Genomic DNA, 25,840 nt, shown 5'->3' with positions numbered 1-25,840 from the left:
ATGTAAAGTCACTGATTTGCAAAAGAAGAAGCGTGCGACAGGGGCACTGATCTCTGGTGTACAAGCTTTTTCAAAGACTCTATCGGTGCAAGAGAGACAGCACTTCACCTCCGAGCTATCTTTCTGCGGAAAGCCATCCGTGTACCGAGCCTTGTAGTGAAGGTTCCAGTATTATTACATTTCAGTGCTGAACATGCATGTACATGTTAAATAAATTAATAAAGAAATCACTTGTTTCAATGCTTATTCTTAACTTTTTATCTAATAATAATGTGTCAATTCGTACTTGAACATAGCGACATTTCAATATCTTGGGTCGGTGACTGACTATGTTCCTTCTCTGGCGCTTAACGATCATCTAATCAGCTCCTCACTGATATAAGTATCATTCTGTACATTTACGATACGCCGTTCCAATACTAATAAGCCTGATGATGCTTCTGTTACTGAAAAACAATCAGCTCCGCTAATGTGCAAAGACTGTTGGAAGTCAGTCAAATCGCCTACCCTGTGCAGAAATTGTGGTAGCACTTATCACCCCATTTGCAATCAGTTGATAAAAGTTGTCAATTCAAGTGGGTCGTATACTGTTAGTTCTGAGTGAGATGTAAGTTAGTGCAATAGAGAACCGTGTACTGAATACACCTGTTTCGCAAATTTGAAATCAATCGCACGATTAGGTTTTAAATTGGCATGACTGCCAGTTGGGGAAATATATAGTACTGTGAAAAGCTCATTCAAAGTTTTCGTCTTGTTATTGGAATTGAAAGCATGAGTGAAAAGTAAAATGCTGATCGAATTGGTGTGAAAATGGTTACTAAGTGGTTTCCGAGGTCACTAATTCAGAATTTGATACTGTAGGACGATGAAAAAAAATGATATTTCCGAAGTTCCAAACTAGCATACTTCTTTAAGAATTCATAATTGCATAATTTTATTTTTACCGTTTTTCAGAATCTGAACTACGAATGCACAAGAAGAAAATGCAAATGCAGCGGCAAAACTCATTCCTCGGCAAACTCGGTCGTAATCGTGATATCACCCTAACCCCACGAGACTTCAACTACGATAATCATCACTATCAATATCTTAAATATACCAAACACGCTAAGGTCAGTAATTTTTTAAGCTAATATTTTTAGAATCCTTGTTTAATCCATTGGAAATTCAGAACAAAAGTTTCACTCATCAGATGTTTTTGTTTTTTGAGAGATAGGTTCTCAACAATGCCAACACCTATTTCGAAAAAAAATATATTGAAGACTTTTCTTCCATTTGAGTATATTTTCTAGTGGAAAAAATGCAGCTAAAGTATTTGAGAGAATATTAGAGTAATTTTCGATCTCATTTCTAATTTTGTAGACCATTTGACATCTTTTTTTCTGACAAAATATTCGTGCTTTTAGAATAGTCCCAAATGTCATAAAAAAGATAGGTAAGCTCGGCACCGAATAATGCAAAGTTGTATACTTGAAAAATATTACACGTCCATTGCACTGTAATGGACTTCTGTTTTACATGCAAACTTATTATCAAATACACATAGAATGGAGTGGTTGTGAATCTTTTTCTCCTTTGCGCTCTGAGAGGACTCGCAAGTAAAATTATAGCCCTACATGCTATAAAGCTACTGACTTTTTTGTGCATGGTTTTGGATAAGAAATGATGTCCCATGTCGACGAATAATTCCGAACAAATCTTCGCTATTTTTGAAATTGATAGTTTTGAATGGAGAAGAATATCGCAAAATCTATACGTGAAGTTGTTCGAAACAGTCAACAGGACGTTTGAAAAAATTGCCTTATCTTGATATCAGGTATTAAAGGAGAAGATACATTTTTAAGTAAATAAAAACCACTTAAGGGCCGTTTTTCGTCCTGGCAAGCTCCTCAATTTCATGTTTTATGACTTCTACTGTCATGAGACATAGATCTAGAAGTAGCGGAAGTAGCAGGAGTGAGACGGGAAAGTCAAAGCAAATTTTGTAGTAATGGGGTTTGTATATTTACATAAATTGCCAAACTTTTTTGGACTTTACTTCCGCTACTTATAGATCTGTATCTTATGACAATATAATTATTCATTTTCTGTGTCGTTAAACACGGATCATCAGTTACGACTACAGCTATGAGCTATAAAGAAATCCGGACATATGAATACCATTTACCTCACTGATTTTCTTTCAAATTACCCAAAATGGCAGTACTAGAAAATGATCGTGCAGCTGATCCGTTTAGAATTTCAAAATTTAATATCTCAACTTTCCTTTCACCGATTATGTGCATTTTCAGCTTGAATTGAAGCTTTTCCAACACTTCTTAAAAATTGATGATGACAATTGCACACGATTGATGGATAGTTCTTGTCGCGGTGAAGAATTCTCGGTAGCGCATCTTACCTTACTGTACTTCGCACGTCTCACTATTCCGGCAGTTGCTTAACAAATACTTTTTTTCGCAAGAATGGAACATTTAATTATTTTTTACCAGCCCTGATATATTTTATAGTACCGTTATTATTATAATGGAATAAAAAGGTTTTCAATTATGCGGCATGTCTCGAAGTTATCTATAATTCCATCTAGTCTGCTTAAATGAATGGTTACCGGAAAACAGATCAGTGTAGCAATTAAGATTGCATTTTTATCACGGACATTTTAATACGTCTTCAGATTAAACATGACATTTTGATATGTTAGAAATATTTAATTGAAAGAGCGGACTGCATCAAAATGTTACTGTTACTGTAGCAAGTTATAAGCAACGTCGCAGAAACAGCGTATCTGAAATGCTTCGAACCTTGTGAAATTATGTTTTGCAAAGTTTCTGCAATATAAGCCGGGTACATACGCACACACATGAGCATACATAAGATATATTTTTACCTTACAATTTGATAACATATTAAGCATTGTTCTCGTTCCTAAAACTAAACTTCAATATTATGCTTTACGTTCTTTCGTGTTCTCTCAGCCTAATTTTGTTGTATACTAATCGAACGTTTCTTGTTTGGGAATAGGTACCATTGGCAGGTAGTAACTATGAAGATAAACATCTCATGTACAATGAAGTGATGGAGAAGACCCCGTCCTCTTCAAACTCAGTCCACAGTCCTCCACAGACGCCAAACCGTGAACCGGACTGTCCGTCGAAATTGGCAATGGCCAACCGACTTCTGGACTGGTTTTCTGTCGTAATGGCCGACGTGAAACACCGTCGGCAGCACACTAAGTCAAAAGGTATAAAAATATATATCTCATTTTTAGGCACAAACGATGTCTGTAAGCTTACGTTGGACAAGAATAATTGAAATTCATTTTTCTCTTGCATTCTCAGGTCACTTTCCTGCCGGCTGTCAAACTGAAGTTAGGTGGATGTTCGGCCACTTGGACATTGACGCCGATAGTCGAATCTCTCTCACTGAACTTTATGGACTCGAACACGATCAGAACGAGCCTTGCCTCAAACCGTTCCTTGATGCTTGCGATACCGATAGGTAAGCTTACGTAAATATTCCACCGAAGGAAATACAGTAACGCATGATTTATTTGTAAATTTGATGTGTAAAGTCGAAGGCTTGTGGTGTGGCTTGATAGCTTGGAAATAACCACACCTATTGTTGCCTAGTTCGAAGTTCAATTACTCGAAATGACCGATTCTCGTTCTTCCTACATGGGGCCCAGTTATGACTTATGAAACGTCCTGCTATATACTAATTGTCAAACTATTCTTTTTTTTCTGCACCTATCCATGCAGTCACTAATTCACCTGTAGTAGTACTATGACGCCCATTATTGCAAACTATCAAAAGCTATACAGAGTATCGATCTTCGTCAGAAATAGCATTAGTACATGCACGTGGGCGGTAATCATCGTGAAAGTATTTAGACAAACGTACGTGCAGCACCAAGAGCATTTTACAAACGTTCATTCGCTGTACATACACATCTACTTTTTCGTGTACTACTCGGAAAACATACTTCATTGACATTTATGAAAACATCTCTAGATTCGATAAAGTGGTTAAATATACCTGGGACGGCTAAAATTAAGGTTGTATTTAAGAATTTTTTTCGTGTATAAATTTAATTTTATTGAACAACCATTCTACATGTATCTTTTAAAGTACGACATTTCATTTATAATGTGTGAAAAGTTGGTTGAAAAATTTCAAAGGGTAAAAAAGTTACAGTCGTTCTTCTGGGACATGCTTCTGTTGATCGTGTTTGCGGTACTAGGCATCCGCTATTTTTGAACAATAAAAAAAAAAAATATCACAGTAGATAGATAAAACTAGTACTTATCGAGCCGGAATTTAAAAATTTAATTTTTTCGGACCATGGCAGTCTCTGGAATAAAACAGGCGGTTTTTCGCTTCAAAATTGTTCAGTACTTTAATGAAAAAAAAAAACCATGCCTGGTACTGAAACAATAGCTCGAGAAGTATTGCAGTATTGTGTGAAACATAACTGTACAAATCTAGATCTCGATCGATCCGGTAGTCGCGGAGATATTTCTGGTACCGCTTTTGAAAACACTGTTTCGAGAAAATGTGTTAAAGTTTTGAGTACAGTTTACACTAACAATGAAATAACTGGTATATTTTAAACTTACATGACGTCGTAGATTCTTGGGCCATATGACCGATCTGCCTGAGATGGTAACATAATTTTTTCAGTTGCTTGGTTGTTTCGCTGACAAGTCCTATAGATATAGAATTAGAATGTACGAAGTAGACTTTTGAAAAATGTATTTTTTTATTTCAAATTATATGGCGCTAGTAACACTGTAAAAATAACAATTGAGCAAACTGATAGCTTTTTCGAATTGAACTTTTCTACATGAGCAATTGAGATTTGAACCGCGGAAGAAGAGACTGCGAGCAAAAACAGCATTTGTGTCACAGCCGGTGGAAGCCAACCGAATCACGCAGTAATCTTTCACTTGGGTCAAAGATTTACATCTCTCACTAATATAAAATACATGGTCGAAGTTAAAATCAGTGAAAGTCATTCAAAATAGTGGCCCGCTTGGCGTGAAATGCTACTTTCCAAATTTCTCGAATCTTCTTACCCTTCGATTCACCCTTCATTGCTTTCAGAGATGCGTATGTCAGTGGACCCGAATGGTGTGGATGTTACTCGAAAGCTGAGCGTCCGTGTGCTGCCGTTCGTAGACGATCGTCTCCGGAAGTTGCGCCAGCTTGTGATTCAAGAGGCTACTATCGCAGTACTCAGTGTCACCGAGGCCTTGGCCTTTGCTGGTGCGTAGATCCTCATGGAGTCGAATTTGCCGGGACCAGGACCCGCGGTACTAAACCTGATTGCGGTAAGTCAACGATGATCCTAATATGAATATGTTTCATGATTCACACAAACCACAACCAACTTTATACGATATCTGTGTATCGTCCAAGCACGTAACTACCATGTGTGTGTGCGTGCATAAGACCCTTATATATGGTCACCGTTGCTAAACTTGCGTATCTCAAACTTGAGTTACAATTGCGTGCAGCGTGTAATGCATACGCTACAGTACTCGAGCCCAGTTGTTATTTTTCGTCACCTTTGGTGATGTAGGAAAAGTATTGGTTTTGGTAAAAAATTACTTTTTTTAATTTCAATGAATCTTTACGTTATCGGACCTTTAGTATTCGACAAATAGGTTTTTAGAAAAATACGGGTCTGTCAATCTGTCCTGACAAGCCGAAAAAATTGTCTTGCCCCGTTTTCTTTACACGTTTACTATCATCGGAAAAAACTCAAAATTTCAACTTTCGAAGGACTCCCGCAATGATTTCAGACACGGCTCAATATCACTCGAAAACCTTCAAACATACAGAACTTTACATTTCGTTGATGAGCACGAAAGACTTACACATCCCGTTTAAATTAAACATTCACCTTCACCAGAGAATAATAAGCGACCTATATTATTCATTTCCCTTTTCAAGTAAAAGATGTGTTTTTCCAAATTCGAATCAGACGTGGGCAAGGTAGATGACGCAATCATTGAATATTATTATTAATATCGGTTGGCACTAATGGCAACATTAGTTTTTACTCAGTTTTTTTTTTTTTTTACCCATAAGTTGCCAGTACTTTATTTTCTTTCATCTTACTACAGTTAGTTGGTCTATGTCTCCACGTGCGAATTACGCAAAGCATAAGTAACATGTAAAATAGCTTCAATTTTATTTAAGGAAACGATACAAGAATTTCCTCAAGTTCATCACTATCATTTTTGTAGTGCTACGTTTGCAGGGCGTTAACCTTTCGAGCTTTACTTGTGGAGAAAAAGGTGAGCAGCAACCCTTACTCTATCGCTAATTATTTACCTTCAAGACGTCCATCGTCTCGTTTGGTCGCTCGTTATAGGAAATAACGCAGATTTTAATTATTACTACTCCTGGGTGAAGGTAAAATAGGAGGGAAGGAACATCACTGTAGAGTTGTGCTTTGACCATTAACCGTGATGTGCGCACCCGGGTGCAAACCATTTCACATTTTTATTAACAATTTTCTGAACATTTTTTATTTAGATCTAAGCTTCCTGATCCTCGCGATGCAACCTATTTAGAACCTATTTCCTTATTTATGAATAAAAAAAATTTCTTACTACAAACATATGGGGGTTGAAAACACGTAGCCGCGGGGAGCACCCATGTACCCACTTACAGATGAAGAATGATTCAGTTACACGGAAATAAGTTTTAATATTGATAAATGTTTTAAGGAGATAACACAGCTTAATAAAAAAATAAAGAAAGCTATGGTACGCTATTACCATTACCACTAACGTTTCGAACATCTGTCAACCGCCAAAGATCAAAACTGCCCGCGCGTTGCCTGCGGAGCCCTCGGAATCCTTGTTCTGATTTCCATGTGCGGCAACTGAATTGTCTTATAAGACCTGAAAATAGCTCAAATACTTTTTATTTATGCTTATTTAATGAAGCCAATCGATTTTGGGTAGTTCCGTTCACATCCACACTCAAAAGGTAATTAAAACTAGAGAGGAGTACCTGGGTACCCTGGCTGCGCATTTACGTGGTAATAGCTGGGTGCGCACATTCGGGTTAAGAGAGTTTGTTCGTTTTCCATGTGAAATAGCGATACCGATACTGGATGTGTATGAGATACAGTTCTACTGGAACATACTTGCAGTACTAAGTATCTTGATATCTGGGATGAGGAGAGAAGTCCGAGTAGAGACCGAGGAGTGGCAGCCTGTGTAGTTGCTGATCAGTATGAGCTTCCTGCGTCATTGGCGCCGCGCTGATGGGCAGCCCTTCACTTACTTCACCAACTAATAACTATACCTAAATAATTCTTAACATCCATCTAGGGATTGAGCCCTAATACATTAGTGAACTCGTGGCTGTCGCAGGACGAAGTACTTCTACCCTAAGGATGATCAGGCAACCTAAGCTTGCTACTTGTCCCTTTATAGTGCGGTACTTACGACTATAAGTTATGTTTGCACAATCTTCGCTGTTGCAGTGAAAATTTCTGCTTTTTGAGCTGAAATTTTTGCTGCTATTATATTACCACTTAAAATTTCTGGCCCAGCAAAACAAAACAGATGTTGTGCTAGCGCAAGCATAAACAAAATTTTTTTTTTTAACGTAGCTATGCCAAGTTCGATATTGAGAGAACAATGTCCTCAAAAATGGGTGGCACATTAAAATTGACAGTGAATAAAAAATTAGCAACAAATGTTGACTAAATTTTGTCACCTTTATAAATCGAAAAAAAATTTAGTGATTGTGCTAGCTCAAATGTCAAGTCGGCACAAGCATTATTTTAAACCATAATATATTTTCAGCAAGAAAATCTATTATAGCGCAACTAATTATCAATAAGAGAACAACGAATTACTCTACTTGTTTATTGTGATTATGCTTATGTGGTTATTTCAGCTCAATAAATGTCCATTTTCTAGCAGCTTTTGAAATTAAACATTTCAAGCTAATTGTAATTGAGATACGTAATAGTGTATACTTAGGTATGCATATTCTCTAACGTTCAGACCTTTTGACCTGACCATTCAGTATTAAAAAACCGTTGATCGATTTTATCATGTTTTTAAATTGAAGCTTTATCACCTAAGCATTCGCACTTTCTGCCGTTGGAATAAAGGTCACAGCGCGTTTTTGTGTAAAAAATACTTTTGTCTTCCCGTATATGGAATCCATATGAAGATAGATCCTTAGGAACTGCTAAAACACGTTTGCTTGACAGTTTCGGTCATTACACGTAAAAGCCAGATGAATAATTTGTATCGAGTGAAGAAGTAGGTCACATTCCAGAGTAAATCTTGAAAGTTTCAAATAACTCAAGAGTATGAATCACAGAGTGATCTTCAGTCGATTTCGATCGTCTAATTTGTGTCTACGTTCGAACGCGATTTCGAGCACAAAGAGGTAGTTATTTCACAACAGGGGAGAAGACTTTAAATATCACCTCACGTATTCGAAGCACTCGTGAGACAAAGAGTCATTATTTGCTGTTTTTTACTAAGTCTTACAGTTTTTGATATAATAGTATCGAAATTTAATTTCTCAGGGGTAGATCTTTAGAATAAGGGGTAGTCCTAGTTAAGTCCTAAGTCAGATAAAAAATTGTTTTCATTGCTATTTTTACTGGTGTTGCTGGCTTCGCTTAAGGAACGGCGACGGTAAAATTAAAAAATTGCGTATCTTCACATCAATTTCACTGATGTTTGGACCTTTTGTTTTGAAGCCGAAAACTGAAATCTGGTCCTAACTTCAGTTCGATAGATCAGGTACTTTCAACGTTACGTGTATTTTTGACCAATTTCACAAAAGAAGAAAGGTTACCAATCCGTCGCGTATGGTTTTTCGCATCCGTACATAATTCTTCAGCAGATGCACCGATTTGAATGTTTCTTTTTATATCTAAAAATGTTTGCGCCGCTGGTAGCCCCATGAGATTTTTCAAATAATACTGGTCCATTAATAGCCAGTTACGAAAAATCTAAATTTTCATACCATCGCTGTTTATGATCATTTATCGATTTGGATGATTTGTAGTGGCAGATTATAATCAATGAAAATACGTATTTCAATTTTTGACGCATGATTTTTAATGCCCTTGACGATCCGGAGAAATGACCAAGAACTTACCGTGTTCGCAATAATTTGGCGACGCAATGATAGGTGAAACAAAATTCTACAAAAGATGTCGCGAGATTTTGATGGGCGCCTGGCGTGATCAGCACGCATCGAAATCTTAATCTTGACTAATCTTCGGCTGATATATTTAAATGATTGGTTTTGTTCATTCTTGTTTCAGATTCAATAGTGAATAAGTTAAGTAACGGCGGGATCAAAACAAACAGAGTAGATCTCGAGGATGATGAAGACGGAGGTGCCGATCCTGCACAAGATCTCGAAGGTTCTGCTGACCAGCCCTTGGACTTCTAGACTTATGCGTACATCGGCATGAGGTACAGTTGGGGAACACCACTCTGAAATCGGGGGATTCATCACTTGTTAACCTCAAATGTTTCCGTTGTGGTTAAAGGTCTCTCGATATTACTTAGAGCTATCAAAATGCGGTCGAATTTGACTGAAGAAAGGTGCAACACTTGGGAATGAAATATTTAATATCATTACTATAATTGACATGCAATTATGTATAACAAAGAAAAACATGCACTCGAATCGACAGTTGTTACCAATGTCCCATTTGATAATTAGAATAGTATAATAGAACTGTGCAACAGTGCCAGTAAATGATAAGTTTGAACTCGGCATCTGACTTTATCCAAATTATTAAAAAGTAGTGAAAATTTTTAGCTGGATTGTCATTTTGAATTATGGAAAAAAAGTATCGATGTCCCGTCTGATTTAAGCACACTTTGCATTTCTGTATAACAACAAAACTTCGATAAAATATAGACAAACGAATAAATGAAAAAATTAGCACGGAGAACGAAGGAGAACAGAAACCAATACGAAAAAAGTTTATTTCAGGGCCGAAATTTTAATGTTTCCTTTATACCATGGGTATTAGATGAGTCTGTACCTATCAGGATACCTCCAGGCACAACTGTATTATATACTGAAATTAAATAATATATTAATTATTCAATAATTAAGCTAATAGAATATAGTAACCAGCAATTGTCACTACATTAATAAGACACATACTGCACCCTTACCCTTAATTGATGATCAATTATACTCAAAATATTCTTTCTAAATTTTAATTCTCAGCTCTACCAGTAAATTTAAGTATCCTTTATTATACTTGACGTACGGTTAACTACGACATAAGCATGAAAATGCGGAGAGGGTAAAGTGAATGGGAATAAAATCATCGAAAGTTGTACATTACACATATGTATAATACACTTATATTACACATATGTATATTACACAGTCATTGCTTCTAACGATTTGGGTGTAAGTTTAAGTTGCTCAATTTTCCAATACAATTGAGTTTCTTCTCGAAGTCTGATTTGTTTTTCAAACTTTGACGCAACTCTGCGGCTTGATGTTTATGTAACTCGTGATGCACCACAAAAATGTCCTATTTCATATTAAAAAACCGCTACCACTTTTCGTAAAAATGAGCCATTTCTACTTAATGTTAAAATTATTTCACTTAATGAGTACAAGGTACGCTGTAGAAATTTATAATAACGGTAATTGCTATTATTATGACCATAGTTATTATTATTATATAATCGGTAGAAATGATTGATGTGACTGTGTGAGTAAGAGTCTCGTAATACGAGACAACTAAAGCAAGTTTAATCGTTATTACGATATAGCTAATATTCTGCATTGAACTAGACGAGATACATCTGTCATCGCATCTGTGGCTGTCCTCACCTAAGTACAGCGACTCTCCATTCAAAGAGACACATAATTTCATTACATCTCCGACTGGTGATAATGCTGCAGACAATCTTACGAAAGTTTTTTCGTAAAATACCTGCATACCGCTAACAAGAAACTACAGCACCCCAGAGATCTTGAAATGCATACTTCTACTTGAGAATATTGAATGTGACGTGTTGATACTGCTGATGTAAATCTTCCATCTGCAAGAAATTATGTTTCGAACTCGTGGAGATATATTTTGCAACCTCGACAGGAAATCGCGCGAAGTATTGCAATTAATTTTAGAATTGTCATACCCTTATAAAGAACAAGTTACGGGAGTGCGAAAATGCTAACGGGAAATACTCAAAACTATTGGATTTTTATTAGTTCATCATTAGTTCACAGTAGTATTTTTGTGCTCCCATTAGTTTGTCTCTGAAGGCGAAAAGTAATTAATAAATCGAAATTCCGTAAACTTTCACACATACCCACGTATACATATATATGTATACACATATATATATACAATATTATATATATATTTATATATAATATACGCACCTAACAGGGGAAAAACTTGACTTGGATTAATTCAAAACTAACCGTAGGCTTATGAACAATAGGTAAATAAATGTTATAATATATTTACCTATTAATAAACATGACACGTCCCTCTTAGGAATTTAATTATGTAGGTATTATATATACATACATATTATATGTAGTGCATATATATCGATATGCCACTCACAAGCTAGACTTGAAACATCATGCGTGTAAAAGTAGTCTGAAACATTCCCCTTAAAATACTGCATCAAATATTCACGAGAAAGAATATTCATATTAATATACTTGGGTGAGGGTACACTCAACCTTTCAGGTACATGACACCTTGATATTAGAAGAATGGTAAATTTATCTCTCGAGCAATTTTTCGCGAGGAATACGATGCTGGTGATATGAAAATTATCAAAACAGAATTTGACCATTTTTGGAATTTTTTTACCCAGACCAAATAAGAGTGTCATTTCCATTTGTAGAAGTTCGAAGAACGTAATTATCAAATTGACGACCGAAAAAATCATTTTTTTACTATGTTTGAAAAATATTTAACAAAAAAAAAAATCGTTTGCTGCTTAAAAACTACCCCAAAGACGTATTTTTATAAGTGACGAGTATTAAATCGTATTAATTCTTCTCATGTAAAATATTAGAATGTTTGTCGAATGAAAGAAAAGGAATGTAATTTTTATTCACTTTTCAATTTTTATTGCTCGCTCTTATAATCTTCCTACCTTATGTGTTACGACTTTCGATTCGTTCGGCGCTTGTTCTATCCTGTTTGCGGTTAGTTTGGTAGAATATCTAATTCATTTAAGAATGGCATTGTTGCAAGTTTTACCCACCTTCCGAATTGGAAGGTATTACACATTAGGTAGGCAGACTATAGGACCGAGCAATAAAAGTTAATAAAAATTACAATCTCTTTTTTTATTTATACAAACATTCCAATATTCTATATAATAAGTATCAACACGATTCTATTACTAATCGCTTGTGAAAACAGGGTAGTTTTCGAGCAGCAAACAATTTTCTTTATTTGAAAAATATGCTTAAAAAGTAAAAAATATTGATTTGTTGGATCATCTATTATTTCACCGAGTGTAAAATTATATTCTTTAAACTTATACATATGGATTTGACTACAGTGCGATGAGGTAAAACAAAAAAGTGGTCAAATTTTGTTTTGATAATTTTCATAATATCAGCATCATATTCTTTGCAACAAACTACTCAGGAGACACATTTACCGTCCCTCTAACACTAAGGCGTTATGTACTTGAAAAGTTGGGTGTACCCTAAACTTAAGTATCGAACTCCAGGTAAAACTTATAACATAATTTCTTTTAATCTTACTGAATTGTATATAAAAATATGCAATAAGAATCATCGCTTGTGACTGTACTCATGATGATTTTTGTAAAATGTAATCCTAATCACGGCATAAAGAATTTTTACTGAAAGAAATTACTACTACAATACTAATCTTATCGCTATCATACAAAGTATGTGGATGTAAGAATTCTTTATGAATAAAGGTTGTTGTAGAAGTCTCTGTCTCCCATTAAATTTCTCCACAAACTCCCTAGGAAAACAATATTTGCAACGATGTATCGGCTAAACGGATGATTCTATAAGGCGGTGATGAAAAAACTATTTCTTCATCACTAAAATTGATGAAGAAAAGGAAATGTTAAAATTTTCAAAATGTTGTCAATTAAATAAATCACAGCCAAAATTAAATCGAGAGGTTACCTGGAAACTAAAACTACTAGTCGATGATCGCTTACTTTCATTTGGATGAGTTATGGCTTATAAGGTAACGCTACCGTAGCTCGTTTATTCGGTTTACGTTAACCTGCAAGATGACCGTTAAAATCAAATTTAAATTACGGAGATATAGGTGGTCCGATTTTAGACATTTAGCTAAATAGTATATTATGCACCAAGCGTTGACTGAAAATATATAAAGAATCACAGCCCTGGGTTATTTTTCGTAATACTTCGACGGGTCTGGGCAGGTTAGGGGGTATTGGCCGTTTCACATATTATAAATCAAGGAACTGACTATCCCGGAAAAAGAAGTTCTTCATAACCAACTACTATCGCGTGAAATTGAAAAGATGAAAAAATCTCGCACAAGAAACATTAACGCCAAAATTACAGAAAAAATAAATAAATGTCAATCAATTACATGAACGTGTAATTTACCCGAATATATCAAACCCTTTGTAGGCAACATTAGCATCTCTAAGTTGCTCAATTTATTTTTTCAAAGTTTTTTACAAAGTCAACTTTGAGCTGCAAATATTTTGGAAAAAAACTGTTTCGTTTTTAAGTCCAATCGTTTGAAGAATGTTCCGATGGAGAATTTTTTTTTTGGTTTGTCTGTACACTTTTAAAATTTTGAATTTAAAAAATTCTCAAGTTTTGAAAATATCCGAATATTCTGAAACGCTTTTCTCTTTGCCAGAAATACGCTGAAGATATGTAGAAGGCTGAACCTACATTTTCTGAATTTTTCTGGAAATTTCGAAGCGGTAATTGGGTTTTAATTGAGTAAAATTACGCAAGTGCTAGAATAAATATAAAAATAAATAATGAAAATTAATCTATCATGAGGCTCGCTGCAAAGGAACTAAAATGAAGAATAAAAGTCTAGTGAATTTACTTTAAATTTTGAATAAGTTTTAACATTTTCTTTCAGTAATACAACTTTTTGGAAATAAGACGAAAGTAGTTGAAAAAAAAAATTATTCTACCTTTTGCATGATATTAACGTATTTATTAAACCATAATTTTCTTCTCAATTGTTGCAATGCTAAATATTCATTATTGTCAATTCACGGTTGTTCAGAGTGCTAAAAAGGACTGGAAAAAATCTTTTTCTGACGGAAAATTTTGAAATGTCCAGAATTACATAAATAACATTATTGCGAAATCAACGGTTGTTTTTCAATAACTAGTTTTCAAGGGGAATGACTGGAATGAGCCGTTAGCTTTCAAATCATTAAATCCTGTTTCCAACGCAACATTATCCGTAAAGTCAATTTTTGTTCTGTTGGCTGCACGTACGACCGTTAAAAAAACGTACTCGTAGTGTTTGGACAGATAGCAATAAATACTGGATCATTTACGTGGATCCGCGAATTAATGATAGAGGACAGGAGTGATTCAGTCGGGATAATTATTAATGAACAAAATGATACAGTTTATTTGCGCACACGATACGAACCGTATTGCTATAGATCAGAAAGACAACTGATATTTTACATGGGCGAGAGAATACATAGATGATACCCATAAAAGATATTGAGACAGTAGACAATACTTGAAATACATAGCTCATCTGGATCGAAGTGTGACACGGACAACCGGCAGGATTTGAGGTACAGATGGGCGGATTTACACGCTCGAAATAGCAATTGACATGAAACTGTGAGGGGCTAGTCATTCCCGAGTATACTCGCTTCCTACTCACGGTAGTAACCTTGTTCAACTTATTTTGCTTATCTATCGAAAGAAGGCTGACGCCGACTAGACCGCGGCGGACGGCGGCGAAATTTTCGCTCATACATTTATCCATATAGGTGTTCACACTAGACGGCGGCGGACCGCGGCGGACCGCGGCAATTTTTCGCGAGTTCCAGGTTGGGAATATTTCGGCGGTGCGCCGCGCATCGCCGCGCATCGCCGTCGTCTAGTGTGAACACCCGACCGATGCCGAAATTCATCCCAAGTATAAAAATAGGGAAACCTGCGTTACTTTGATGTAAATGGTTATGGTTTACAAGGATTCTTTTCATTCTCTCCGCTGTTCTTGCGAATAATAAATGCATTCATTTTTACATCTTAAATAAATCCTACGGATATTAAATAAATGTTACGTAAGTAATTACTTCATTTTTAAAGAAATTTAAGTAAACGTGAGTTTTAGAACAACAAGTTATGATCAACGGATTATTTTATGTAAAAAATTTATTTTTTTCTCATTGTTCGGGTATGATGCTGATTTCATGAAGACTGTTTTTTATTTTGCGTATTAATTTTTATGCATAAGAAATGAGAGAGTATATTTTGAGCTAAAATTTATTTCATTTTTACTATACATATATTATATGTATAATAGGGTGTTTCAAAATAAAAAAATTTACGATTCTCCAACGAGCCACACCCGAAATAGTTTAGGTAGAAACAAAAATTCTGGCGAAAGATGAGCATTGTCGGTTGATTTTTAATCCTTTTTTCCTTTTTATCGAATTTATGATGGACAATTGTTAGTAATTTTTTTTCGTGTTAAACACTTCTTCATCTGAGCTATCCATAATAAGTAATCAAGAAGTAGTGGCAAATATGCATGATTATTTATTGTGTGCCCATGACGACTGAGACAAATCGTGGTCATCAGATAATTGATAAATATCTCTTTTTCGTAGAAACAGTATCGGCGGGTGGTCACGCGACTATAGTGGGCGCATCTCACGGTAACTGCGCCGCGGTGCAGTGGGCGTCAGCCTTAACTTTTGAAATGTCCTACCATTTCCGAACACCTCCAACCATCCTATTTACCTATATTACTAGATTAGCTATTATATGAAAAGAGAAGAATTATTCACTTCGAAATGGGATTCTATTCGACGCGCGCTCGATGTATTCCATAACATTAGTATTCATAATTATTTCAACAACTTTTCATTTGCTCTCTCGATCTTGAATTTTCGTAGGCATATAACCAAAACGCTGTTCTAGCTAGTCGAGAGTGAAGTATCTACGTTGGGTAGAGAAGCAAAATTGTTTTTCGAAAAGTATTCGGATGGAAAAAAATTCAGAGTAACTGTAATACATCACGGATGCGCTAATTTTGAACGAGATGAAATGGATGCTTCGTATATGAGATAGTATTTAACGCTGCGTAGTGATTTAAAGACCTAAAAAGGTGATAGGAAGAGAAAGAACGAAGCTTCTTAACACTTCGAGTGTATTTTAACACACATTTGAAAGATACGAGCAAAATTTTTCATCATCCAACTGTCGCAGAACGGCAGCGTTGTCGGCTGACCCGTTAAGTAAAGGATATATCTTCAGTCAACGGCTGACCATCGAAGGGCCTGGCCGCTTGAGTCTGGAATCGGCAGGACAGATAAAGTGTGTATTTCTTGTATGAAATGTGAACACTAGAATCATTATACATCATATCATATCATCATACATCATACATCATACATCGTACATCATACATCATACATCATACATCATCATACCTAGTATTACAGTTCGAAACCAAAGTTTGAATTTTCGGATGTTCGGAAAGTGACGTCACCAATCTAAAATCGGCTAGCCGAGTTCCTCAGTCTGGTAACAACCGCGCAGTAGAGCGGACGGTTGAGAGTCGCGCTCCGCAAACTTCGAGTACCGGGTTCTCAACCTCCCGGATCCCGCGCTTCGGGTCCGCTACGTATTTCGAGTACCGGGTTCTCAACCTCCCGGATCCCGCGCTTCGGGTCCGCTACGCGGTGAAACTCGACTTCCAGGATAAGCGCTCCGTGGTTCCTGGTTCATATTTACAATAAATTGTTTCAATTCGTTTTTCGCGCAAGCCCATATTCAGTAGCTAGCAGTCCGCTAATAAAATTTCTCGACTTCCAGGATAAGCGCTCCGTGGTTCCTGGTTCATGTTTACAATAAATTATTTCAATTCGTTTTTCGCGCAAGCTGAAATTCAGTAGCTGTCAGTCCGCTAATAAATTCACTCGACTTCCAGGATAAGCGCTCCGTGGTTCCTGGTTCATGTTTACAATAAATTATTTCAATTCGTTTTTCGCGCAACCCCAAATTCGGTAGCTGTCAGTCCGCTAATAAATTTACTCGACTTCCAGGATAAGCGCTCCGTAGTTCCTGGTTCATGTTTACAATAAATTATTTCAATTCGTTTTTCGCGCAACCCCAAATTCGGTAGCTGTCAGTCCGCTAATAAAATTTCTTAACTTCCAGGATAAGCGCTCCGTGGTTCCTGGTTCATGTTTACAATAAATTATTTCAATTCGTTTTTCGCGCAACCTCAAATTCGGTAGCTGTCAGTCCGCTAATAAAATTTCTCGACTTCCAGGATAAGCGCTCCGTGGTTCCTGGTTCATGTTTACAATAAATTATTTCAATTCGTTTTTCGCGCAAGCTGAAATTCAGTAGCTGTCAGTCCGCTAATAAATTCACTCGACTTCCAGGATAAGCGCTCCGTGGTTCCTGGTTCATGTTTACAATAAATTATTTCAATTCGTTTTTCGCGCAACCTCAAATTCGGTAGCTGTCAGTCCGCTAATAAAATTTCTCGACTTCCAGGATAAGCGCTCCGTGGTTCCTGGTTCATGTTTACAATAAATTATTTCAATTCGTTTTTCGCGCAAGCCCATATTCAGTAGCTGTCAGTCCGCTAATAAATTTACTCGACTTCCAGGATAAGCGCTCCGTGGTTCCTGGTTCATGTTTACAATAAATTATTTCAATTCGTTTTTCGCGCACGCCCAAATTCAGTAGCTGTCGGTGCGCTAATAAAATTTCTCGACTTCCAGGATAAGCGCTCCGTGGTTCCTGGTTCATGTTTACAATAAATTATTTCAATTCGTTTTTCGCGCAACCCCAAATTCGGTAGCTGTCAGTCCGCTAATAAAATTTCTTAACTTCCAGGATAAGCGCTCCGTGGTTCCTGGTTCATGTTTACAATAAATTATTTCAATTCGTTTTTCGCGCAAGCCCATATTCAGTAGCTGTCAGTCCGCTAATAAATTTACTCGACTTCCAGGATAAGCGCTCCGTGGTTCCTGGTTCATGTTTACAATAAATTATTTCAATTCGTTTTTCGCGCAACCCCAAATTCGGTAGCTGTCAGTCCGCTAATAAAATTTCTTAACTTCCAGGATAAGCGCTCCGTGGTTCCTGGTTCATGTTTACAATAAATTATTTCAATTCGTTTTTCGCGCCAGCCGAAATTCAGTAGCTGTCAGTCCGCTAATAAATTCACTCGACTTCCAGGATAAGCGCTCCGTGGTTCCTGGTTCATGTTTACAATAAATTATTTCAATTCGTTTTTCGCGCAACCTCAAATTCGGTAGCTGTCAGTCCGCTAATAAAATTTCTCGACTTCCAGGATAAGCGCTCCGTGGTTCCTGGTTCATGTTTACAATAAATTATTTCAATTCGTTTTTCGCGCAAGCCCATATTCAGTAGCTGTCAGTCCGCTAATAAATTTACTCGACTTCCAGGATAAGCGCTCCGTGGTTCCTGGTTCATGTTTACAATAAATTATTTCAATTCGTTTTTCGCGCAAGCCCATATTCAGTAGCTGTCAGTCCGCTAATAAATTTACTCGACTTCCAGGATAAGCGCTCCGTGGTTCCTGGTTCATGTTTACAATAAATTATTTCAATTCGTTTTTCGCGCAACCCCAAATTCGGTAGCTGTCAGTCCGCTAATAAAATTTCTTAACTTCCAGGATAAGCGCTCCGTGGTTCCTGGTTCATGTTTACAATAAATTATTTCAATTCGTTTTTCGCGCCAGCCGAAATTCAGTAGCTGTCAGTCCGCTAATAAATTCACTCGACTTCCAGGATAAGCGCTCCGTGGTTCCTGGTTCATGTTTACAATAAATTATTTCAATTCGTTTTTCGCGCAACCTCAAATTCGGTAGCTGTCAGTCCGCTAATAAAATTTCTCGACTTCCAGGATAAGCGCTCCGTGGTTCCTGGTTCATGTTTACAATAAATTATTTCAATTCGTTTTTCGCGCAAGCCCATATTCAGTAGCTGTCAGTCCGCTAATAAATTTACTCGACTTCCAGGATAAGCGCTCCGTGGTTCCTGGTTCATGTTTACAATAAATTATTTCAATTCGTTTTTCGCGCAAGCCCATATTCAGTAGCTGTCAGTCCGCTAATAAATTTACTCGACTTCCAGGATAAGCGCTCCGTGGTTCCTGGTTCATGTTTACAATAAATTATTTCAATTCGTTTTTCGCGCAAGCCCATATTCAGTAGCTGTCAGTCCGCTAATAAATTTACTTGACTTCCAGGATAAGCGCTCCGTGGTTCCTGGTTCATGTTTACAATAAACTATTTCAATTCGTTTTTCGCGCCAGCCGAAATTCAGTAGCTGTCAGTCCGCTAATAAATTTACTCGACTTCCAGGATAAGCGCTCCGTGGTTCCTGGTTCATGTTTACAATAAATTATTTCAATTCGTTTTTCGCGCAACCCCAAATTCGGTAGCTGTCAGTCCGCTAATAAAATTTCTTAACTTCCAGGATAAGCGCTCCGTGGTTCCTGGTTCATGTTTACAATAAATTATTTCAATTCGTTTTTCGCGCAACCCCAAATTCGGTAGCTGTCAGTCCGCTAATAAAATTTCCTAACTTCCAGGATAAGCGCTCCGTGGTTCCTGGTTCATGTTTACAACAAATTATTTCAATTCGTTTTTCGCGCAAGCTGAAATTCAGTAGCTGTCAGTCCGCTAATAAATTCACTCGACTTCCAGGATAAGCGCTCCGTGGTTCCTGGTTCATGTTTACAATAAATTATTTCAATTCGTTTTTCGCGCCAGCCGAAATTCAGTAGCTGTCAGTCCGCTAATAAATTCACTCGACTTCCAGGATAAGCGCTCCGTGGTTCCTGGTTCATGTTTACAATAAATTATTTCAATTCGTTTTTCGCGCCAGCCGAAATTCAGTAGCTGTCAGTCCGCTAATAAATTCACTCGACTTCCAGGATAAGCGCTCCGTGGTTCCTGGTTCATGTTTACAATAAATTATTTCAATTCGTTTTTCGCGCCAGCCGAAATTCAGTAGCTGTCAGTCCGCTAATAAATTCACTCGACTTCCAGGATAAGCGCTCCGTGGTTCCTGGTTCATGTTTACAATAAATTATTTTAATTCGTTTTTCGCGCAACCCCAAATTCGGTAGCTGTCAGTCCGCTGATAAAATTTCTCAACTTCCAGGATAAGCGCTCCGTGGTTCCTGGTTCATGTTTGCAATAAATTATTTCAATTCGTTTTTCGCGCAAGCCGAAATTCAGTAGCTCTCAGTACGCTAATAAAATTTCTATAACTTTATAATCTTCTCATAATCTTTTTGGTAAAATATGTCGATAAAAAAATTATATTAAACCTTACACATTATCTTTGATTTGTTCTCATGCTGAAAATGTTTATTAGTATTCGAGGTATAACTCGAAGTGGTTGGCGGTGGTCGTTGGGGGTGGTTAGGGGTGGTTGCGTGTAATCAAGGTGATTCCGGAGGAGGGGGACGAGGATTTGTGCTCGGTGAGTTCAACGTTTTTATAATATTCGATGGCAATTGTAATTATATTTCATCTAATCTATTTCAAACTTGTCATCTTCACAATAAATTATTTCAATTCATTCTTCGCGCAAGCACAAATTCAGTAGCTATAAATGCGGTAGTTAAATTTATTCTACTATCAATTAATTAATTAATTATAATAATTCTTACACAATATTTTTGATGTGTTCTTATACTGAAAATCTTTATTATTATGGCAGGTATACCCGTGGTGGATATCGGTGGTTGTTGTAGGTGATTGGCGGTGGTTGAAGGTGTTCGGAGTTGGACGAGGAGGAGGACGAGGAGGACGAGGATTTGTGCTCGGTGAGTAAAACACTTTTATAATATTTGATGGCAATTGTAATTATATTTTATCTAAAATATTTCAAACTAGTCATGGTTACATAAAATTATTTCAATTCATTTTTCGCGCAAGCACATATTCAGTAGCTATGAATAAGCTTATACAATTTATTATATCATTAATTAATTAATTAATATTCTTATAATATTTAACGGCAATTGTAATTATATTTCATCTGAAATATTACAAACTTGTCACGTTTACAATAAATTATTCTAATACATTTCTCGTGCAAGCACATATTCAGTAGCTATGACTAATCTTATACAATTTATTATATTATTAATTAATTAATTAATTATATTAATCCTTATACAATATTTTTGATCTGTTTTCATACTGAAAATATTCATTACTATTCCAGGTATAACCCGAGGTGGTTGGCGGTGGTTGGAGGTGGTCGGAGCGTGGACGAGGAGGACGAGGTGGGACCAGGAGGAGGACGAGGAGGAGGCGGGGTGGGTCGTGGGAGAGGACCTCTCCTCTCCTCAGAGGAGGGAGGGGAGGGGGCAGGGCAGTGGGGGGGGGGGGGGGGGGGGGGGGGGGGGAGGGAGGGGGCGGGGGGGGCGCGGCGGTGCGGGTGGGGAGGGGGGGGGGAGGGAGGGAGGGCGCGGGGGGGGGTGTACTGCTCTATTGACTCTAACGGGCTCGCATCGACATCCGTTCTCCACTCTCTCCCTCTCCCACCCCGCAGCCCTCCCTCCCTCCCCACCCGCCCGCCCTCCCTCCTCCCTCCCTCCCTCCCACCCCCACTCCGCCACCCTCCCCACCCCTCCCCTTCCCTTCCCTTCCCTTCCCTTCCCGTCCCTTCCCCCTCCCCGCCCACCTCTCCCACTTCCCTGCCCCTCCCCCCTCCCCTCCTCTGAGGAGAGGAGAGGGTCCTCTCCCACGACCCACCCCCGCCTCCTCCTCGTCCAGCTCGTCCTCCTCCTCCGACCACCTCGGGTGATACCTGGAATAGTAATGAATATTTTTAGTATAGGAACACATCAAAAATATTGTGTAAGGATTAATGTAATTAATCAATTAATTAATAATATAATAAATTGTACAAGATTATTCATAGCTACTGAATATGTGCTTGCACGAAAAATGGATTGAAATAATTTATTGTAAACGTGACACGTTTGTAATATTTCAGATGAAATATAATTACAATTGCCATCAAATATTATAAAAGTGTTTTACTCACCCAGCACAAATCCTCGCCCTCCTCGTCCTCCTCCTCCTCCACCTCCGACCACCTTCAACCACCTCAGGTTATACCTTGAATAGTAATAAATATTTTCAGTATAAGAACACATCGAAAATTTTGTGTAAGGATTAATATAATTGAGTTATTGATTGAATAAATAATTATTAATATAATAAATTGTATAAGATTATTCATAGCTACTAAATATGTGCTTGCACGAAAAATGAATTGAAATAATTTATTGTAAACGTGACAAGTTTGTATAATTACAATTGCCATTGAATATTATAGGAATATTAATCAATTAATTAATAATATAGTAAATTGTATAAGCTTATTCATAGCTACTGAATTTGTGCTTGCGCAAAAAATGAATTGAAATAATTCAATGTAAACATGAGAAGTTTGAAAAATTTCAGATAAAATATAATTACAATTTCCATGAAATATTATGAAAGTGTTTTACTCACCGAGCACAAATCCTCGTCCCCCTCCTCCTGAATCACCGAGATTACCCGCAACCACCCCTAACTACCTCCAACGAAAACCGCCAACCACCTCGAGTTATACCTCGAATACTAATAAATATTTTCAGCGTGAGAACAAATCAAAAACAATGTGTAAGGTTTGACATAATTTTTTTATCGACATATTTTACCAAAAAGATTATGAGAAGATTGTGAAGTTATAGAAATTTTATTAGCGCACCGACAGCTACTGAATTTGGGCGTGCGCGAAAAACGAATTGAAATAATTTATTGTAAACATGAATCAGGAACCACGGAGCGCTTATCCTGGAAGTCGAGAAATTTTATTAGCGGACTGACAGCTACCGAATTTGAGGTTGCGCGAAAAACGAATTGAAATAATTTATTGTAAACATGAACCAGGAACCACGGAGCGCTTATCCTGGAAGTTAAGAAATTTTATTAGCGGACTGACAGCTACCGAATTTGGGGTTGCGCGAAAAACGAATTGAAATAATTTATTGTAAACATGAACCAGGAACCACGGAGCGCTTATCCTGGAAGTCGAGAAATTTTATTAGCGCACCGACAGCTACTGAATTTGGGCGTGCGCGAAAAACGAATTGAAATAATTTATTGTAAACATGAACCAGGAACCACGGAGCGCTTATCCTGGAAGTCGAGAAATTTTATTAGCGGACTGACAGCTACCGAATTTGAGGTTGCGCGAAAAACGAATTGAAATAATTTATTGTAAACATGAACCAGGAACCACGGAGCGCTTATCCTGGAAGTCGAGTGAATTTATTAGCGGACTGACAGCTACTGAATTTCAGCTTGCGCGAAAAACGAATTGAAATAATTTATTGTAAACATGAACCAGGAACCACGGAGCGCTTATCCTGGAAGTCGAGAAATTTTATTAGCGGACTGACAGCTACCGAATTTGAGGTTGCGCGAAAAACGAATTGAAATAATTTATTGTAAACATGAACCAGGAACCACGGAGCGCTTATCCTGGAAGTTAAGAAATTTTATTAGCGGACTGACAGCTACCGAATTTGGGGTTGCGCGAAAAACGAATTGAAATAATTTATTGTAAACATGAACCAGGAACTACGGAGCGCTTATCCTGGAAGTCGAGTAAATTTATTAGCGGACTGACAGCTACCGAATTTGGGGTTGCGCGAAAAACGAATTGAAATAATTTATTGTAAACATGAACCAGGAACCACGGAGCGCTTATCCTGGAAGTCGAGTGAATTTATTAGCGGACTGACAGCTACTGAATTTCAGCTTGCGCGAAAAACGAATTGAAATAATTTATTGTAAACATGAACCAGGAACCACGGAGCGCTTATCCTGGAAGTCGAGAAATTTTATTAGCGGACTGCTAGCTACTGAATATGGGCTTGCGCGAAAAACGAATTGAAACAATTTATTGTAAATATGAACCAGGAACCACGGAGCGCTTATCCTGGAAGTCGAGTTTCACCGCGTAGCGGACCCGAAGCGCGGGATCCGGGAGGTTGAGAACCCGGTACTCGAAATACGTAGCGGACCCGAAGCGCGGGATCCGGGAGGTTGAGAACCCGGTACTCGAAGTTTGCGGAGCGCGACTCTCAACCGTCCGCTCTACTGCGCGGTTGTTACCAGACTGAGGAACTCGGCTAGCCGATTTTAGATTGGTGACGTCACTTTCCGAACATCCGAAAATTCAAACTTTGGTTTCGAACTGTAATACTAGGTATGATGATGTATGATGTATGATGTATGATGTACGATGTATGATGTATGATGTATGATGATATGATATGATGTATAATGATTCTAGTGTTCACATTTCATACAAGAAATACACACTTTATCTGTCCTGCCGATTCCAGACTCAAGCGGCCAGGCCCTTCGATGGTCAGCCGTTGACTGAAGATATATCCTTTACTTAACGGGTCAGCCGACAACGCTGCCGTTCTGCGACAGTTGGATGATGAAAAATTTTGCTCGTATCTTTCAAATGTGTGTTAAAATACACTCGAAGTGTTAAGAAGCTTCGTTCTTTCTCTTCCTATCACCTTTTTAGGTCTTTAAATCACTACGCAGCGTTAAATACTATCTCATATACGAAGCATCCATTTCATCTCGTTCAAAATTAGCGCATCCGTGATGTATTACAGTTACTCTGAATTTTTTTCCATCCGAATACTTTTCGAAAAACAATTTTGCTTCTCTACCCAACGTAGATACTTCACTCTCGACTAGCTAGAACAGCGTTTTGGTTATATGCCTACGAAAATTCAAGATCGAGAGAGCAAATGAAAAGTTGTTGAAATAATTATGAATACTAATGTTATGGAATACATCGAGCGCGCGTCGAATAGAATCCCATTTCGAAGTGAATAATTCTTCTCTTTTCATATAATAGCTAATCTAGTAATATAGGTAAATAGGATGGTTGGAGGTGTTCGGAAATGGTAGGACATTTCAAAAGTTAAGGCTGACGCCCACTGCACCGCGGCGCAGTTACCGTGAGATGCGCCCACTATAGTCGCGTGACCACCCGCCGATACTGTTTCTACGAAAAAGAGATATTTATCAATTATCTGATGACCACGATTTGTCTCAGTCGTCATGGGCACACAATAAATAATCATGCATATTTGCCACTACTTCTTGATTACTTATTATGGATAGCTCAGATGAAGAAGTGTTTAACACGAAAAAAAATTACTAACAATTGTCCATCATAAATTCGATAAAAAGGAAAAAAGGATTAAAAATCAACCGACAATGCTCATCTTTCGCCAGAATTTTTGTTTCTACCTAAACTATTTCGGGTGTGGCTCGTTGGAGAATCGTAAATTTTTTTATTTTGAAACACCCTATTATACATATAATATATGTATAGTAAAAATGAAATAAATTTTAGCTCAAAATATACTCTCTCATTTCTTATGCATAAAAATTAATACGCAAAATAAAAAACAGTCTTCATGAAATCAGCATCATACCCGAACAATGAGAAAAAAATAAATTTTTTACATAAAATAATCCGTTGATCATAACTTGTTG

General features: G+C 37.4%; 1 protein-coding gene and 1 long non-coding RNA gene across 4 annotated transcripts in view; both read left to right on the top strand.

Moving 5' to 3' along the window:
• LOC124179349 (proteoglycan Cow) overlaps positions 1-12,968 on the top strand; it is a 108,201-nt gene extending 95,233 nt beyond the window's left edge. The window contains exons 6-11 of one of the 3 annotated variants that reach the window (XR_006870016.1): positions 955-1,112; positions 3,019-3,238; positions 3,336-3,495; positions 5,101-5,327; positions 7,166-9,180; positions 9,317-9,456. Coding sequence is in view for 1 of the 3 variants with exons in the window: in XM_046563600.1 (XP_046419556.1) it covers positions 955-1,112; positions 3,019-3,238; positions 3,336-3,495; positions 5,101-5,327; positions 9,317-9,447 (896 nt within the window). In the remaining 2 variants the exon portion in view is untranslated. Of the gene's footprint in view, positions 1-954; positions 1,113-3,018; positions 3,239-3,335; positions 3,496-5,100; positions 5,328-7,111; positions 9,181-9,316 lie in introns of all 3 variants that reach the window. The other 2 variants (XR_006870015.1, XM_046563600.1) reach the window with 2 other exon arrangements.
• A 3,548-nt stretch (positions 12,969-16,516) lies between these two features.
• LOC124179351 lies at positions 16,517-21,068 on the top strand. Its single transcript, XR_006870017.1, has 3 exons — positions 16,517-16,563; positions 20,616-20,723; positions 20,964-21,068. It is a non-coding gene; the product is annotated as an uncharacterized LOC124179351 (long non-coding RNA).
• Positions 21,069-25,840: the final 4,772 nt, after the last annotated feature.

Source organism: Neodiprion fabricii, chromosome 4 (assembly GCF_021155785.1).
Source record: "Neodiprion fabricii isolate iyNeoFabr1 chromosome 4, iyNeoFabr1.1, whole genome shotgun sequence".
Lineage (NCBI taxonomy): Eukaryota > Metazoa > Arthropoda > Insecta > Hymenoptera > Diprionidae > Neodiprion > Neodiprion fabricii.
Note: the sequence above shows the minus strand (reverse complement) of the source record. Positions and strands in the feature narration are given on the sequence as shown.